This window comes from Chlorocebus sabaeus, chromosome 1 (assembly GCF_047675955.1).
Source record: "Chlorocebus sabaeus isolate Y175 chromosome 1, mChlSab1.0.hap1, whole genome shotgun sequence".
NCBI lineage: Eukaryota > Metazoa > Chordata > Mammalia > Primates > Cercopithecidae > Chlorocebus > Chlorocebus sabaeus.
In genome coordinates, this window is record NC_132904.1 from 74,983,221 (window position 1) to 74,999,076 (window position 15,856).

Here is a 15,856-nt window from a genome sequence, read left to right on the forward strand (position 1 = left end):
TAATGGCTAGCCAGTTTTACTACTGCTGCTGTCTAGAAGAGGCAAAAGTCTTACATTTTGTAAAGATATTACCAATGGTTTCAAAGGAATGGAATTCTTACCTTGCTCCCAAACATGTATTCCCTTTCCCTCATGGTCAAGACAGATTTACCACATTACTTCCTTCCTTAGGGAGCTCTAAATTTCAACTGAACCAGAAGAAAACATCAGTTGAGAACTCACAAAGGTTCACATATGAGTTCCTCCACTTGAGAGAAGACAACATTTCTGTAAACAGCACCAGTCTACTTTTTATAATTAAAGTACGACGCATGGGAATGACTTGTGACTCCTCTCTCTTCCTTTTCTTTCTAGTTTATTTCATAGACTGATATGGTTTGGATATTTGTGCCCTCTCAATTTCATGTGGAAATGTGACCCCCCAATGTTGGAAGTAGGGTCCAGGGGCAGGCGTGGATCATGGGGGTAGGCTCCTCATGAATGGCATTGTGCCATTCCCATGGTAATGGGCTCTTGCTCTATTAGTTCACATGAGAGCTGGTTGTTTAAAACAGACTGACATCTCTTCCCTTTTTTCTTGCTCTCTGTTTTGCCATGTGACATGCCTATTCCCTCTTTGCCTTTTTGTCATGAGTAAAAGCTTCCTGAGGCCACACCAGAAGCTAAGATGTTGATGCCATTCTTGTATAGTCTACAGAACCACGAGCCAAATAAAGCTCTTTGTTTTATAAATTTACCAAGTCTCAGGTTTTCTTTCTTTTTTTTTTTTTTTTTTTTGAGACATAGTCTCATTCTGTCCCCTGGGCTGGAGTGCAGTGGTGTGATCTCAGCTCACTGCAACCTCCACTTTCTGGGTTCAAGCGATTCTCCTGCCTCAGCCTCCCAAGTAGCTGGGATTACAGGCACCCGCCACTACACCCAGCTTATTTTTTGTATTTTCAGTAGAGATGGGTTTTCACCATGTTGGCCAGGCTGGTCTCGAACTCCTGACCTTGTGATTCGCCTGCCTTGGCCTCCCAAAGTGCTGGGATTAGAAGCGTGAGCTACCGTGCCCTGCCAGTCTCAGGTATTTTTTATAGCAATTTAGAGCAACTCTATTTTACTAAAATGGACTAACACAGAGACCACTGTTTACTCCTTCAGAATGTTTTAGTTTCACTTCTTCCTCTGCATTTTCACTGTTGAGATTATAAGCAAAAGTCCCATAACTATGTTACTTGTCTTTAATTTCCCCCTTCCCCAATCCATCCTGTATGTCGGGTTAATTTTTTCATCTGCCATTATCTTAAAAGACATACAATGCCTCTCTATTGTTTACTGGATAAAGCCCAAGCTATCTTTAACACTCCAGTCTCTCCATAATTGTTTCTATCTTGTCTAGCCATCTTTATCACCCAATAATTCCTTACTCCATTATTTTTATACACAGAATTTTAATTTTTAAAGCAATTTTATAAACATTTGTTCATCTGACTTCCACAACAAACCCAAGATGACACAAATGTGTAATTCCCTTTTAAAGTAAACTTCAAGTATAACATATGTGTAAAAAGTACACAAATAACTAGCATACACTTCTATAAATTTTCACAAACACACCATGAAGCACCATACGGATCAATAAATTGAACAGTAGTAGAACCCCAAAAAAGTCCTCCTAAGGTGTTTTTTAGTTACTACCCCTACCAAAAGTAACCTCTTTCCTGACCTCTATCACCAGAGGGTGGTTCTGTCAATTTTTGAACTTTCTAGAAAGAGTATCATACAGTATATACTATTCTGTGTCTGGTTTCTTTTACTCAAAGTACGTTTGTGAGATTCATTATGGTGATACATGCAGCAATAGTTTGTTTATTGGCAATTCTCTTCATTGGTGTATCTGCTGGTTTGAGGCTCCAGCAGTTTTGATGTAGGTCAGTTCATTAACTCCAGCCCAGAAAAATTCATGACACACCTCTTGGTTGAGTACTTATTCTCACTGCTGAATAGTGTCCCATTACATAAATATGCTACAATCTAGTTATTTATTCTACCATTCTTGGTTTAGTTTTCCCCCCATTTTCAGCCTATTACAAACAGTGTTGCTGTGAACAGTCCTGTACATATTTTAGGGCATTTATGTACATATTTTGAGAGAAACAGCTGGATCATAGAATATGCATATATTCAGCTTGAGTAGATATTGCCTAATAGTTTCCAAAGTGATTGCACCAAATTATACTTCTACCAGCAGCACAGGAGAGTTGTATTCCTAACATTGTCACCAACAGCTGGAATCACAGGCTTTTTCATCTTATCTATTCTAGCTGGTACATAGTGGTGTCCTTCTGTTATTTTAATTTGCATTTCCCTATCAACAAATGAGATTGACTATGATTCCCTGAGAATACTGAGGACAAGAAAGATCAAGTGGTATATCCAGGAACAAAACCCAAGTTTCTTGGCTGTAAGTCCACAGTTCTTCCTGCCAACCCACACAAACTCTTCACTCCCAGAAAGATAAAGATTCTAATGAAGCTGCCATACATGCTGTATTTCTGCCTTCCTAAAACACAGCTATATACTTTTCATATATTACTTGATTTAATCCTCACAACTCCATAAAATATTATGGTCTCATTTTCACAGATCAGGAAATTAAGACACAAAGAGATTAGGTGGCATATTTAAGATCACACAGTTTAAAATTCAGAGTTGGGACTTGAACCCAAGAGTGTCTAATTCTATAGCCACTAGACTTTCCTTCATGCCATGTTGCTACCACTCACAAAATTAAAGATGCTTTTTAGCTTCCCGGCAAATTCACAGCAGATCAACTCACTACTCACTACTCGTCGACAGTGTGTCTTAAACTTTGTTGGATTTGATTCATTAATCCATTCATCCATCCACCACATGGATACTAGGTGTCCACATGTCCCAGGCATTACACTAGGAATACACTGATGAGTGAAAAAGAAGTTGATATGGTTTGGCTCAGTGTCCCCACCCAAATCTTATCTTGAATTGTACTTCCATAATTCCCACTTGTGGGAGGCAGCTGGTGGGAGATAACTGAATCATGGGGACACTTTCCCCATACTGTTCTCGTGGTAGTGAATCAGTCTAAGGAGATCTGATGGTGGTTTTTTTTTTTTTTTTTTTTTGAGATGGAGTCTCGCTCTGTTGTCCAGGCTGGACTGCAGTGGTGTGATCTCAGCTCACTGCAACTCTGCCTCCTGGGTTCAAGCAATTCCCCTGTCTCAGCCTCCCGAGTAGCTGGGATTACAGGTGTGCATCACCACGCCCGGCTAATTTTGTATTTTTAGTAGAGACAGGGTTTTACCTTGTTGGTCAGGCTGGTCTCGAACTCCTGACCTCAGGTAATCCACCAGCCTTGGCCTCCCAAAGTGCTGGGATTATAGGCGTGAGTCACTGTGTTGGCCAATCTGATGGTTTTCTTGTTGTTGTTGTTTTTGAGACAGAGTTTCGCTCTTGTTGCCCAGGCTGGAGCACAATGATGCAATCTCGGCTTACTACAACCTCTCCCTCCAAGGTTCAAGCGATTCTCCTGCCTCAGCCTCCCGAGTAGCTGGGATTACAGGTGTGCATCACCATGCCCAGCTAATTTTGTATTTTCAGTAGAGACAGGGTTTCTCCGTGTTGGTCAGGCTGGTCTTGAACCCCCTACCTCAGATGATCTGCCCGCCTTGGCCTCCCAAAGTGCTGGGATTACAGGTGTGAGCCACCATGCCCAGATGATCGGATGGTTTTATGAAGGGTTTCTGCTTTCACTTCTCTCTCATTATCTCTTGCCGCTGCCATGTAAGAAGTGCCTTTCACTTTCTGCCATGATTTTGAGGCCTCCCCAGCCATGTGGAACTGTGAGTCCATTAAACCTCTTTTTCTTTCCAGTCTTGGGTATGTCTTTATCAGCAGCATGAAAATGGACTAATACAGAAGTCCTCACTTTTTTGACATAGAGGAAAATGTCATTAATTAAATAGTCATGCACACAGATGTAAAATTACAACTGTTAAAGGTTATGATGGATTAAGAGTTAGTATCTCTGGGTGTGAAACTTAACATGGTAAGACTGTAGCATCTAATGGGGTCTCTGACTCAGACTAGAGGGTCAAGAAAGGTTTCTCTGAGGAAATGGTGATTGAGTACAAATATCAGTAAGTAAAATTATTTAGATGAAGAAGACTGTTCTAGATTGAAGGAACAATATATGCAAAGAGTCTGAGGTGACAGAAAGGACTGCATGTCTGAAGACACAGAAGAAGGGTGGTGTTAGGAGAGAACAAAGTGGAGCCCCACGGTACAACAGACCAGAGAAGGAGATGCAGCCACATTCTACTGGGCATTGTAGGTGACATAAAGGATTTTGGCTTTTATCCTAGGAGCAAAGGAGGCCACTGAATGGCTTTAAGAAGAGTGACAACATGATTGGGTTAACTTTTTTTTTTTAAATGGAGATGGAGTCTCATTATGCTGTCCAGGCTGGTCTGGAACTCCTGGGATCAAGTGATCTGTGCACCTCAGGCTCCCAAGGTGCAGGGATTACATGCATGAGCCACTGTGCCCAGCCAGGATTTACATTTCCTAAAAACTCACACTAAAATGGGGAGAACTGATTCAGAAGAGAAAGAATGGATATATGAAGATCAGTTAGGACGCTACTAAAGTAGTCTAGGCAATATCTTAACCTGAAAATGTAAAAGAGGAAATGAAGAGAAATGAATGGATATGAGAGATATTTAGGAGTGCAAAGCTGACAGAACTTAGTCAATGGAGGAAATGAGAAAGGAAGACTTCTGAGATGACTCAGGTATCTGGCATGTACAATTAGATGAATACAGAATACTGAAAGAAGATCAAATCTGCTGGGAGGAGAGGAGAAATCATAGGTTCAGTTTTGGATGTGTTGCATCTGAGATGCCTTTGAGATATGTAAATGGCAGTCAATGAGGTAGTAGGATATACAGTCAGCTCTCTGTATTCAGAGGTTCTGTATTTGTGGATTCAACCAACAGCAGATTTAAAATATTCAGGAAAAACAAATGAATGGTTGTATCTGTACTTACCATGTACAGGTTTTTTCTTGCCATTATTTCCCTAAACAATACAGTGTAACAACTATTTACGTAGCATTTACATTGTATTAGGTATTATAAGTAACCTATAAATTATTTAAAGCATACAGGAGGATGTGCATAGGTTATATGCATACCATATCATTTTACATAAGGGACTCAGTATCCTTGAATTTTGGTATCTGACAGGTGGCCAGTGGGTAGGGTGTCCTGGAACCAATCCCTGAGGATACTGAGGGAAGAATGTAGATGAGTCTACAGCTCAGAGAATAAGTCTGGATTAGAGATAAAAACTTCTGACAGAATAAACAGTAAGCAATAGATACAGATGAAATAACATGACGAAAAAAAAGACCACCAAGGACTGGGCCTTGAGGAATTCCAACATCTAATGAATAGAAAGAAATGGATAAATCTGTACAGGAGACTAAGAAAGAATAAATGCTGAGAAAGGAGAAAAACAGGGATAATGTGATGTCACAGAAGTCAAGGGAGGAGAGGGTTATAAGAATAACAAAGTCATTAATAATGCTGATTAGCACTGACAGGTCAAGTAAAATAAAGACTTAAAAGTCTGCTGGATTTAATAATATGAAGATCATTACTGATCCTAATAAGAGCTACTTCAATGGTGTGATGGGGTAGAAACCACAATGAAGTAGGAGTATAGAATGAGTGGGAGATGCTGTGGTGGTAAAAAAATTCAATACCCATCCTAAAGTTGTTAAGTTCTGTTTAAGATGCAAAACTTCCGCGCCTGTAATCCAAGCACTTTGGGAGGCCAAAGCGGATGGACTGCCTGAGCGCAACACTGTGAAATCCCGTCTCTACTAAAAAAAAAAAAATTAGCCAGGGGTGGTGGCATGCATCTGCAGTCCCAGCTACTTGGGAGGCTGAGGCAGGAGAATTGCCTGAACCCGGGAGACAGAGGTTGCAATGAGCCGAGATCATGCCACTGCTCTCCAGCCTGGGCGACAGAGCGAGACCCTGTCTTTAAAAAAAAAAAAAAAAAAGAAAAGAAAGAAAGCAAAACTTATTAAGAGAACACAGAACACAGATACAATGCTACAGTTTTGCTAATTCTCTAAATGCAACAAAAATCCAAAAAAAGGAAGGCTCAAAGTAGCTGGGTAACCCAGGAAAGTCTTTATAGAGAAGGAAAGTCTTAAGCAGAGTACTTAAGTGCAACACTGAGTGACTGAAAGATGCTCAATCGAGGGAAATTAAATGAGAAAAATACACGGTGTGTGTGTTGGAGGTGGAGCTGGAATTGGGATAGGCTGGAGTGATGAAAAAAAGCCAAGAGATAAAGTCGTCTGTTTTGCAATAAAGGCTCAATACTGAATTATTTAGGACTAGATAATCTAGGTCCTAATGTCTCCTTTTTGCTGCCAACCTGGGGGCCAATTACACTAGAGGGCTGGTAGAAAAAAGGGAATATAAGAATCATAAATCAATTGTGTTGCTCACTAGTTTTAGATGATTCTGTGTGAAAGGTGAGGATGAGTAAAGTGGCTAAAAGGTAATTTTATATTATTTGTGATTTTTAGAAAGTTGGAAGAAGTGGAAAAGAACACAGACTTTATAAAACCAAATCTGCAGTCTAGGAAAAAAATACGTATTTTAAAAATACAGACTTTAGAGCTAGAGGGAATCAGGTGTGAATACTAACTACTTACTACCTGTGTAGCTTTGAAAATGCAATTAATCTCTGCATTCCAGTTTTTCACTTATAAAATGGGGAAACAAGCTTCTTAGCAAAGTTGTTTCTGGATTTAGAGATGAGTAGTGCTTGATTCCTAAGCATCTAGTAAACAGTGGCCAATACAGTTGTATTAATACTATATGAGAAAACAGGAAATATAGTCAAACAGATAACCTTGTATACCTAAGAGAGGGACACTTGGTTTACTGGTGGGCCTTAATCTACATTTTTTGTAAGTATTTATCCACAAGTTAGTGAAAAGCATCAGACAATAAAGTGTAGTTTTTGGGCCTATTTTGAAATCAATATAATCTGTCTCATAGACTTTTAAAACTAATAATATTATATATGTAACTATTCATTAAGTATTTAGAAAGTTAAAATATATTCTTACTTTATATTATTGCCAACTTTAAACTTTAATTATTTGTTATTCAGATAGGGGGCTCCCTCTGTCGCCCAAGCTAGAGCACAGTAACACCATTATGGCTCACTGAAGCCTCGAGTAACTCTCTCACCTCATCCTCTTGAGTAGATAGGACTACAGGTGAACGCCACTACTCCTGGCTAATTTATTTTTTGTTGAGATAGGGTATTTCTATGTTGTCCAAGCTGGTCTTGAATCCCTGGTCTCAGCAATTTTCCCACCTTGGACTACCAAAGTGCTGGGATTACAAACATGAGCCACCATACCAGGTCGTGTTATAGCTAATTTTGTAAAAACCAAAAGAATAAAAAAGGCAGGCCAGGTGCAGTGGCTCATGCTTGCAATTCAAGCACTTTGGGAGGCTGAGCCAGGCAGATTACCTGAGGTCAGGAGTTTGAGACCAGCCTGGCCAACACAGTGAAACCCTGTCTCTACTAAAAAGACAAAAATTTGCTGGGTGTGGCGGCACACGACTATAATCCCAGCTACTCGGGAGGCTGAGGCAGGAGAATCACTTGAACCTGGGAGGCGGAGGTTGCAGTGAGCCAAGATCGCACCATTGTACTCCAGCCTGGGTGACAAGAGCGAAATTCTATCTCAAAAAAAAGAAAAAGAAAAAGAAAGACAACTATAGTTAAGGGCAAAAAAAGAACACAGGACAAGAAACGGTAAAGACAGGCAAGAAACAGGATAGACAAGACAGGCAGATAGAGAAGAGACAGTCAGACAAGAGCTAAGACAGGGAAAATCTGCCCAGACTGCCTGGATACCTTCATAGCCCTCCCCTTGCTATTTCTATTTGAGAGTCCAAACCAAAGCAGTCTAAGCCTCCTGCTCTGCCAAACCAGCTTTTCCTTTACCTGACTGTGCCACTGCTGTCATCTCTTGCCCAGCATGCCTTCCCTCCTAGGAGTCTCCTAACCAGTACTTAACCACAGACTAACTAGACTTAGTATAGCCATACAGTGTTCTAGGCCACTTCCTCTCAGTCATTAAAAAACAAAACAAAACGAAACAAAATGAAACGAAACAAAGAATTGCACCTGCTAAACTAAGAAGACCTTGTGACAGAAATGAGGAAGTATGTTTATAGAACACTGGGATCTTTTTTTGGAATAATTTTTAAGAGACGCCTTTGAAAAACTTTATCATTTTAAGAGATAAAAAGAGTGATAGATGACATTTAAGAAAAGATCCCAAAGGCTAAATGAAAAACCCACCCCAAGACGACTAACCCCAATTTATTTAGTATCTCTTCTTACTGTGTGCTGAGGGCCATCTTCATTATCCCTCATGTAGAAAGGCTTGATTGCTAATGGATAATTAATAATGAAGACAGGTATGTTGCCACAGTGCTTCACCAGGTACTTTTCATGTTCAGTTTGTAGATTAACACCCCACTGTAATGAGAAGAAAGAAATGACCAAAAGAGAAGACAGAGGTGAAATATACAATTAAGCACGTGAAAATAACCTGCATCAATTCCAAGAGTTTCATCTTCCTAAGGCTCCATGTGTGGAGCGAGCTGCTAAGGTTACACAGCTGACTAAACCAGAGAGACCTATTTGTTAACAAGAACACCTACAGGCCTGGAAAGATGAAAGCTGAGGCCAGTAGCTAAACACTGCTTTCTGTGTCCCCATTGGTCCCCTACCCTCACCTCCCAGGAGGAGATAATACAGCACCTGCAGGAAAACAAAGTCTACTTTACAATGGGATAAAAAATTCTGACGTCAGAATCAGTTTTTAATAGTGCCTTAGGCTTCTTCCACAGTAACTGTTCCTAAGTCTCGGGAAATTAAATGACAGAAGATAATAATCCTAATATTGAGCCTATCTTTGGCTAAATGACTTCTCTTGGTGACTTTTTTTTTTTTTTTTTTTTTTTTTGAGACAGAGTCTGGCTGTGTCGCCCAGGCTGGAGTACAGTGGCGCAATCTCGGCTCACTGCAACCTCCGCCTCCCGGGTTCACGTGATTCTCCTGCTTCAGCCTCCCACGTAGCTGGGACTTCAGGCGCCCACCACCATGCCCGGCTATTTTTTTTTTTTATTTTTAGTAGAGATGGGGTTTCACTATGTTGGCCAGGCTGGTCTTGAACTGCTGACCTTGTGATTTGCCCACCTTGGCCTCCCAAAGTGCTGGGATTACAGGTGTGAGCCACAGTGCCCGGCTGGTGACTTCTTTTTAAATAAAAAGAATCAACTCATGTGTGAGATGCTCTTTGATGAATATTTATTAACTCTGTTCAATATATTTATTAAGCAAATACTAATGTGCCTATTAAATTCCAGGTACCATATGATATACTGGATAAAGTGGTAAGAAAAATAGTTATAATCCCTGACTTCATGAAGCTTCCAGCATAGGAGACAAAGAAATGAAAACTTACACAAGAACTGATTATAAATATAACAAGCACAGGTTACTTTTGTAATTATAAAGACCTGACTTAATTGGGATTGAACTGGTACAAGGAATAGTTTAAACACAAAGGTTAACATTATCTTATTACTACCACTTGTTTGGCAATATCTTAGTTATAGGAAAAAAATAACTCAAATAGGAACAAAGAGTTTTGCCTCCAACACTATACACACGCCCACTGACAGATCATGTGGTCTTCTGGACCTGTATCATTGCCAATAAAATAAAAAAGCTTTAGCTGGGGACGGTGGCTCACGCCTTTAATCCCAGCACTTTGGGAAGCTGAGGAGTGCTTGAGCACAGACGCTCGAGACTAGCCTAGGCAACATAACCCTGTCTCTACAAAAAATAAAAAAATCAGCCAGGCCTGGTGGCACGCACCTGCAGTCCCATATACTTGGGAGACTGAGTTGGGAGGACTGATGTGAACCTGGGAGGTGGAATCTGCAGTGAGCCATGTTTGTACCACTGCACTCCAGCCTCGGCAACACAGAGAGATCCTGTCTTTCAATAAATAAATAAATAAATAAATAAATAAATAAATAATAAAATAAAGGAGTTCCTTCACAGAAAGACAGAGTTGTACAGTGGTTGTCAGGGGTCTGGGAAAGGGGCAAATGAGGGGATACTGATCAAAGTGTACACACTTTCAGTTATAAGACGAACAAGTTCTGGGGATCTAATGTACAGTGTGGGTAGTGACAGATGTGTTAACTGACTGTAATAATTTATTACACAATGTATACGTGTATCAAATCATCATGCTGTATACCCTGAATATATATAATCTTCTTTTGTTGTTGTTCTTAGAGACAAGGTCTTTCTCTGTCACCTAGGCTGGAGGGCTGCAGTCGATCATGGCTCACTGCAATCTTAAACTCCCAGGCTCAAGCAATCCGCCTACCTCAGCCTCTTAAAGTGTTGGGATTACAGGTGTGAACTATCACACCCGGCCTATACAATCTTTATCAAGTAATTTTTGGAAAAAAAAAAAAAAAAGAATTCTTGGCTGGGTACTGAGGCATGCTCCTATAGTCCCAGTTACTTGGGAAGCTGAAATGGGGGATCCCTTGGGCCCAGGAGTTCAAGATGAGCTTGGGCAACATAATGAGACCTTCATCTCTTAAATATAAAGTTCTTTAAAAGCAAAACGAAACAAAAACACCCCAGTGTTTTCCAGAGTGGCTCACAAACTAAAAGGCTCTATAAAGTTCAACTGAAAAACAAACCTGTTTCTGCAAGCACTAAATCTGGAAAAAGAAAAAAAAAAAACAAAAAACCTGTTTAGTTATGTTGCCTAAATTTATTTGATAATGTAACTTCCTTCATTGGTCATCTTTTAATGTCATTCAGAACATACTTTGGAAAACACAGAATTAGTTGACTTCTACAGTAATATATATATTTTTTAAATTCACTTTTTTTTTTTTTTTTTTTTGGGGCAGAGACAGGGTCTCACTATATTGCCCAGGCTGGTCTTGAACTTTGGGGCTCAAGCACTCTGCCTGCCTTGGCCTCCCAAAGTGCTGGAATTATAGGCATGAGCCCCAACAACTGGCCTCTAAAGTAATAGTCTATGATTATCTTTCTTTTTTAGAATTTTCATCTTCCTAAACATGGGATTCTCCTTTATAACCCCTTAGTCACTGCTATTCCAAATGATACAATTTATTTTTATTCTAAATTAATTCTGTTTTAAGTATCTCAGCAAGATTGAGCAAATATCAAATAAAATCTGTAAGTCTGTGTACAAATGAGCAAATACCATATTTTGCTAATAACAGAAATAAGATGATTTTGAAGGATTCTTAATAAAGTAAGCTAAAGACAAGAAGGAAGCATTTTCACACACACACATATATATACACACACAAAATACTACCTTTGGGGTGAAGGTGAAGTTCTGGGATGCTTGCTTTAAGATCTCCACTGCTTCAGTATAAGAAATGCTGGAGGAAAACAGGATACAAGCAGAGAAAAGTCAATACAATTGGGCTGCTGTTAACTAGTTCATTTTAAAACCAGAAAAAGCCTACTCCTATATCACACTGTGAGGTCATGAGGGAATACTGAATAATCAGGAATTAAGGCTGATCTAATCCTATAAAAGTCTGATCTGCCTGAAGAGAAGTAACCATTCAATAACCATTCAATAACCTCACTCCTCATCTACTTGCAATATACACAGCGAAGCTAGTCACTTAAGCAAGGAAAGATTATTCTCTGAATCCAAGATATGCCAATGCCCTAATAAAACGTATGAAATACTGAGACTACAACAGCAAAAGACTTTCTCCTAAAATTCACGATTAATTCATTTATTTATCCAACAGACATATACTTGGCACCTACTAGGCACTACACATAATTCTAGACACTGCAGATAAAAATAAAGCTCATGGTCGGGTGCGGTGGCTCAAGCCTGTAATCCCAGCACTTTGGGAGGCCGAGGTGGGTGGATCACAAAGTCAGGAGATCGAGACCATCCTGGCTAACACGGTGAAACCCCGTCTCTACTAAAAATGCAAAAAAAAAAATTAGCCGGGCGTGGTGGGAGGCACCTGTAGTCCCAGCTACTAGTGAGGCTGAGGCAGGAGAATGGTGTGAATCCAGGGGGCGGAGCTTGCAGTGAGCCGGGATCACACCACTGCACTCCAGGCTGGGCAACAGAGCGAGACTCCGTTTCAGAAAAAAAAAAAAAAAGCTCAGCCTTCATGGAGCCAACGTTCGTGCATGCGTGTGTGTGTGTGTGTGTGTGTATGTGTGTGTGTGTGTCTGTGAGAGAAAGAAAGAGCGAGAGATGCAGGTGAAGAAAGAGTAGACAGAGCAAACATCAGGTAGCTATTAGTATAATATAGTATATTAGTATAGTATAGTATAATATAATAGTGTATTACTAAGATAATCATAGTATATTAGTATAAATGGGTAGCCATTAGTGCTATGAAGAAAAATAAAGTGGAGTAAGAAGACAGAGGAGGTTTGGGGTACCATTTCAGATATGATGGTCAAGAAAGGCCTAAGTTTCTGACATCTGAACAGAAGTGTGCATCGAGTAACGAAATGAACCACAGAAGTCTCTTGGGAGGAGTATTCCAGGCAAAAGGAACAACAAGTAAAAGGATCTGAAGTGAGAAACAGTTTGGCTTGTTCATGGAACAAAAAGGGCAGTCAGTGTGACTAGAGCATGCTGAACAAGAGGAATCATGCACAGGAAATTACATAGGAAAGGCAGTCAGAAGTCAGATCACATGGACTCTTTCAGGTCATACTAAGGGCCTGGTAATGTATTCTAAGCATTATAAGACTATTTAGGAAGATACTGATTCTCTCAACGAGACACCCTCATGCCTAAAGTAAGTCAAAGCAAGTGTTTCTTTTAATTTAACTATGTAAATAGGTAACTTATCTACATAGTTAAAAAAAAAAAATCAAGATGTATAAAAGAATATACATTTCCCTTCCATTGCGGTTCCAGAGACACCTAGTTCCTTTCCTTTCACACAATCACTGTTACCGGTATTGTGAATATCCCTCTAGAGGATTTTATTTATATAGATACGTAAATAATACACAATCTTCCTTTTTCATAGATGTCATACATGTCATACACACTCTTTCACACTTAATTTTACAGAGTAATATACCTTGTAGATCTTTCTGTGTGTATATAAAGAAATTCTTCACTTCTTGTATTATATAATATTCCATTTTGTGGATGTATCATAATTAGTTTAACCAGTGACCTGACATTTCACATTCTAATCTTTTGCTATTATAAAACATGCCTATATATACCCATTTAATATTATTACAAATAGTTATTATACACTAACTTGTCACATGGCAAAAGTAGAATTGTTAGATGAAAATTTGCAATTTTTATATTTTCTGAAAGGTTTTGCCAAAGATATTGCCCCTTTTATATCAATGTATACCCACCAGTAACATGAAAGTGTCAGTTTGCTTGTAAACTATAGGTAAAATACTGCATCAGTATGGCTTTTTTTTTTTTTACAAAAAATCTACAAACTTTCTGAAAGACTTTTGAGCTCAAAAAATAATTTATCCAGCACAAACTCATTCTCTGAAGCAAAAATGAAGTTCATATACATAACAACTAACCAGAAAGAGTTGTACTGTGTCATACAATACAATAAAGCCCCTAAAGCTATGTTTTGAAAGATAGATTTTTCCTAAGATGGAAAATCTATTCAAATTAAAATCTAGTATTAATAATAGGTAATTTTTAAGGTAGTAATGGTGGCGCTAGTTGTGTTGGTAGTAGCAGTAACAATGATTTTAAAATTAGCATTTTACAGAAGGGAAGCAGACGGTTAGAGAGGATCAATAACTTTCCAAAGGTTATTCATGTAAGTAAATAGTAAATCTTGATCTGCTGACTCCAGAGTATACACTTCTAATGGCTAAGATAATGCCTAAAACACTTGGAGTTTCATATGTTCCATCAAAACAAAAGAAAATGGGCTCTGGGTTCTTCATCTGATTCTACCACTTAATCTGATTCTACTACTAGCTATGTAAGTCACTTCAACGTTGTGAAAGCATGTTATTAATTTTTGTAATGTGTTATACAAACATTTAAAAATTATTTGCATTTATAAGGATATTGAACTATCTTGTATAAAGTTCTTTTCTGTTTAGGCATTCTATCGTTCTATTATATCGATTACTTGGTATGATCTACCAATCACATTGAGAAATATAAGAGCAGTCAAAATAATAAGCAGTAGATTTTGTACCATTGGTATGTTACTGTTTCATTATTAAGAAATGGCTCTCATGTCTAAATATCTCATTATTCCATGTCTTCCACTCCACACCCCAATACCTTCATTAGGGGCAGAACTTTCAAGTTCAAATTACAGTTCTGATATCTGATATCCTTAATGGCTTCCATCAACTCTCTCCACTAAGTATTTTTCTTGATATATATAGAAAATAATATCTCTTCTCCTTTCCAGAAGCTGTTTCCAAAGTGCTTTGAGGAAAGGAGGAAAAAACATTGCGATAAAGAATGATATGGCATCAAACTACCTTCATATTTCACATTTTTCATTGTTGAATAAAGAAAATTCATTATTCTGAAGCTGTTGGAGTAAAATTGCTAAACTACAAAGATAATTATTGTCATCCTTTGCCTCAAATTCACACAGAAAGATAAATGAAGAGCAAATAAAAAAGGTTAAATACTATTTTCAGAAACACAATAATATAAAGGAAATGTAAAATAAACTGAATACAATTTCTGCATAAAGGCTAAATTCAATTACTACACGAGTTGCTGAAACAGCACATTTTCATATAAAATAATTATAACAGGTAGTGAAAAATATACTGAAATCTACTCAAAAGAATACAAGCCACGTGGTATCTATACAGATTCAATAATTAACAGTGCAGTCTACATAAGCATAAAACAAAAGTTTGTCTTTTGTTTTTTTCTTTTCTCCGTTTCCCTGTTTTTTCTCCTTGTTTCCCTGTCTTGTCTTTTCTCTTTACTGTTTTTAGGATTAACTCAACAGTAGATTCAGCTACACCAGTATTTTCAGAAACTTCAGCGTCAATGCCTTAAAAAGCATGAAACAGCAGAAAGGTGATGCCAAGGTGGTACAGAGGGCACCACCACACAACGTATTTCTCAACTTGATACCTCTGATGTTGCTGACTTAATAATCACTGTCATCGGACCAGCACCATCTCCTTATGCTTTTTTTTAGTGGCTACCTTGCATATTTTAACACGCATATCTGACTTAACAGTCTAAAGCAGCTGGGTGTGGTGGCCTGCACCAGTTGTCTCAGTTACTCAGGAGGCTGAGGCAGGAGGGATCGCTTGAGCCCAGGAGTTCAAGCCTGCAGTGAGCTATGATCACACTACTGCCCTCCAGCCTGGACGACAGAGCGACGTCCTATCTCTTTAAAAAAAAAAAAAAAAAGTCTACAGTTCACCAGTTTCTCTCTCTTCCTTCCAAACAACACAAGGACTAACATTTCAACTACGAACGTACCTCTTCAGTTTTACAAGTTATTGCTGCCCAGTATTTCAGTTCTAAGGTAACAGGTATTTTCTTTCAACTATGTGAAGATACTATTTTATCAATCTATTGTCATTACTGTCCTTTGAACTTCTTGGGAATCTAATGCTATTTGTTATGTCTGCTGTTCTTGCTCATGGTAGGTATTTCCCTGTGTATTTG

General features: G+C 38.7%; 1 protein-coding gene across 2 annotated transcripts in view; it reads right to left on the reverse strand.

Annotated features, from left to right (window-relative positions):
* Positions 1 to 15,856, reverse strand: part of NARS2 (asparaginyl-tRNA synthetase 2, mitochondrial) — a 138,198-nt gene that overhangs the window by 18,934 nt on the left and 103,408 nt on the right. For both annotated transcript variants that reach the window (XM_038005423.2, XM_038005422.2), the window contains exons 10-11: positions 11,519 to 11,585; positions 8,473 to 8,610 (exon numbers count right to left, since the gene is read on the reverse strand). In XM_038005423.2, coding sequence (XP_037861351.1) covers positions 8,473 to 8,610; positions 11,519 to 11,585 — 205 coding nt within the window. The remainder of the gene's footprint in view (positions 1 to 8,472; positions 8,611 to 11,518; positions 11,586 to 15,856) is intronic.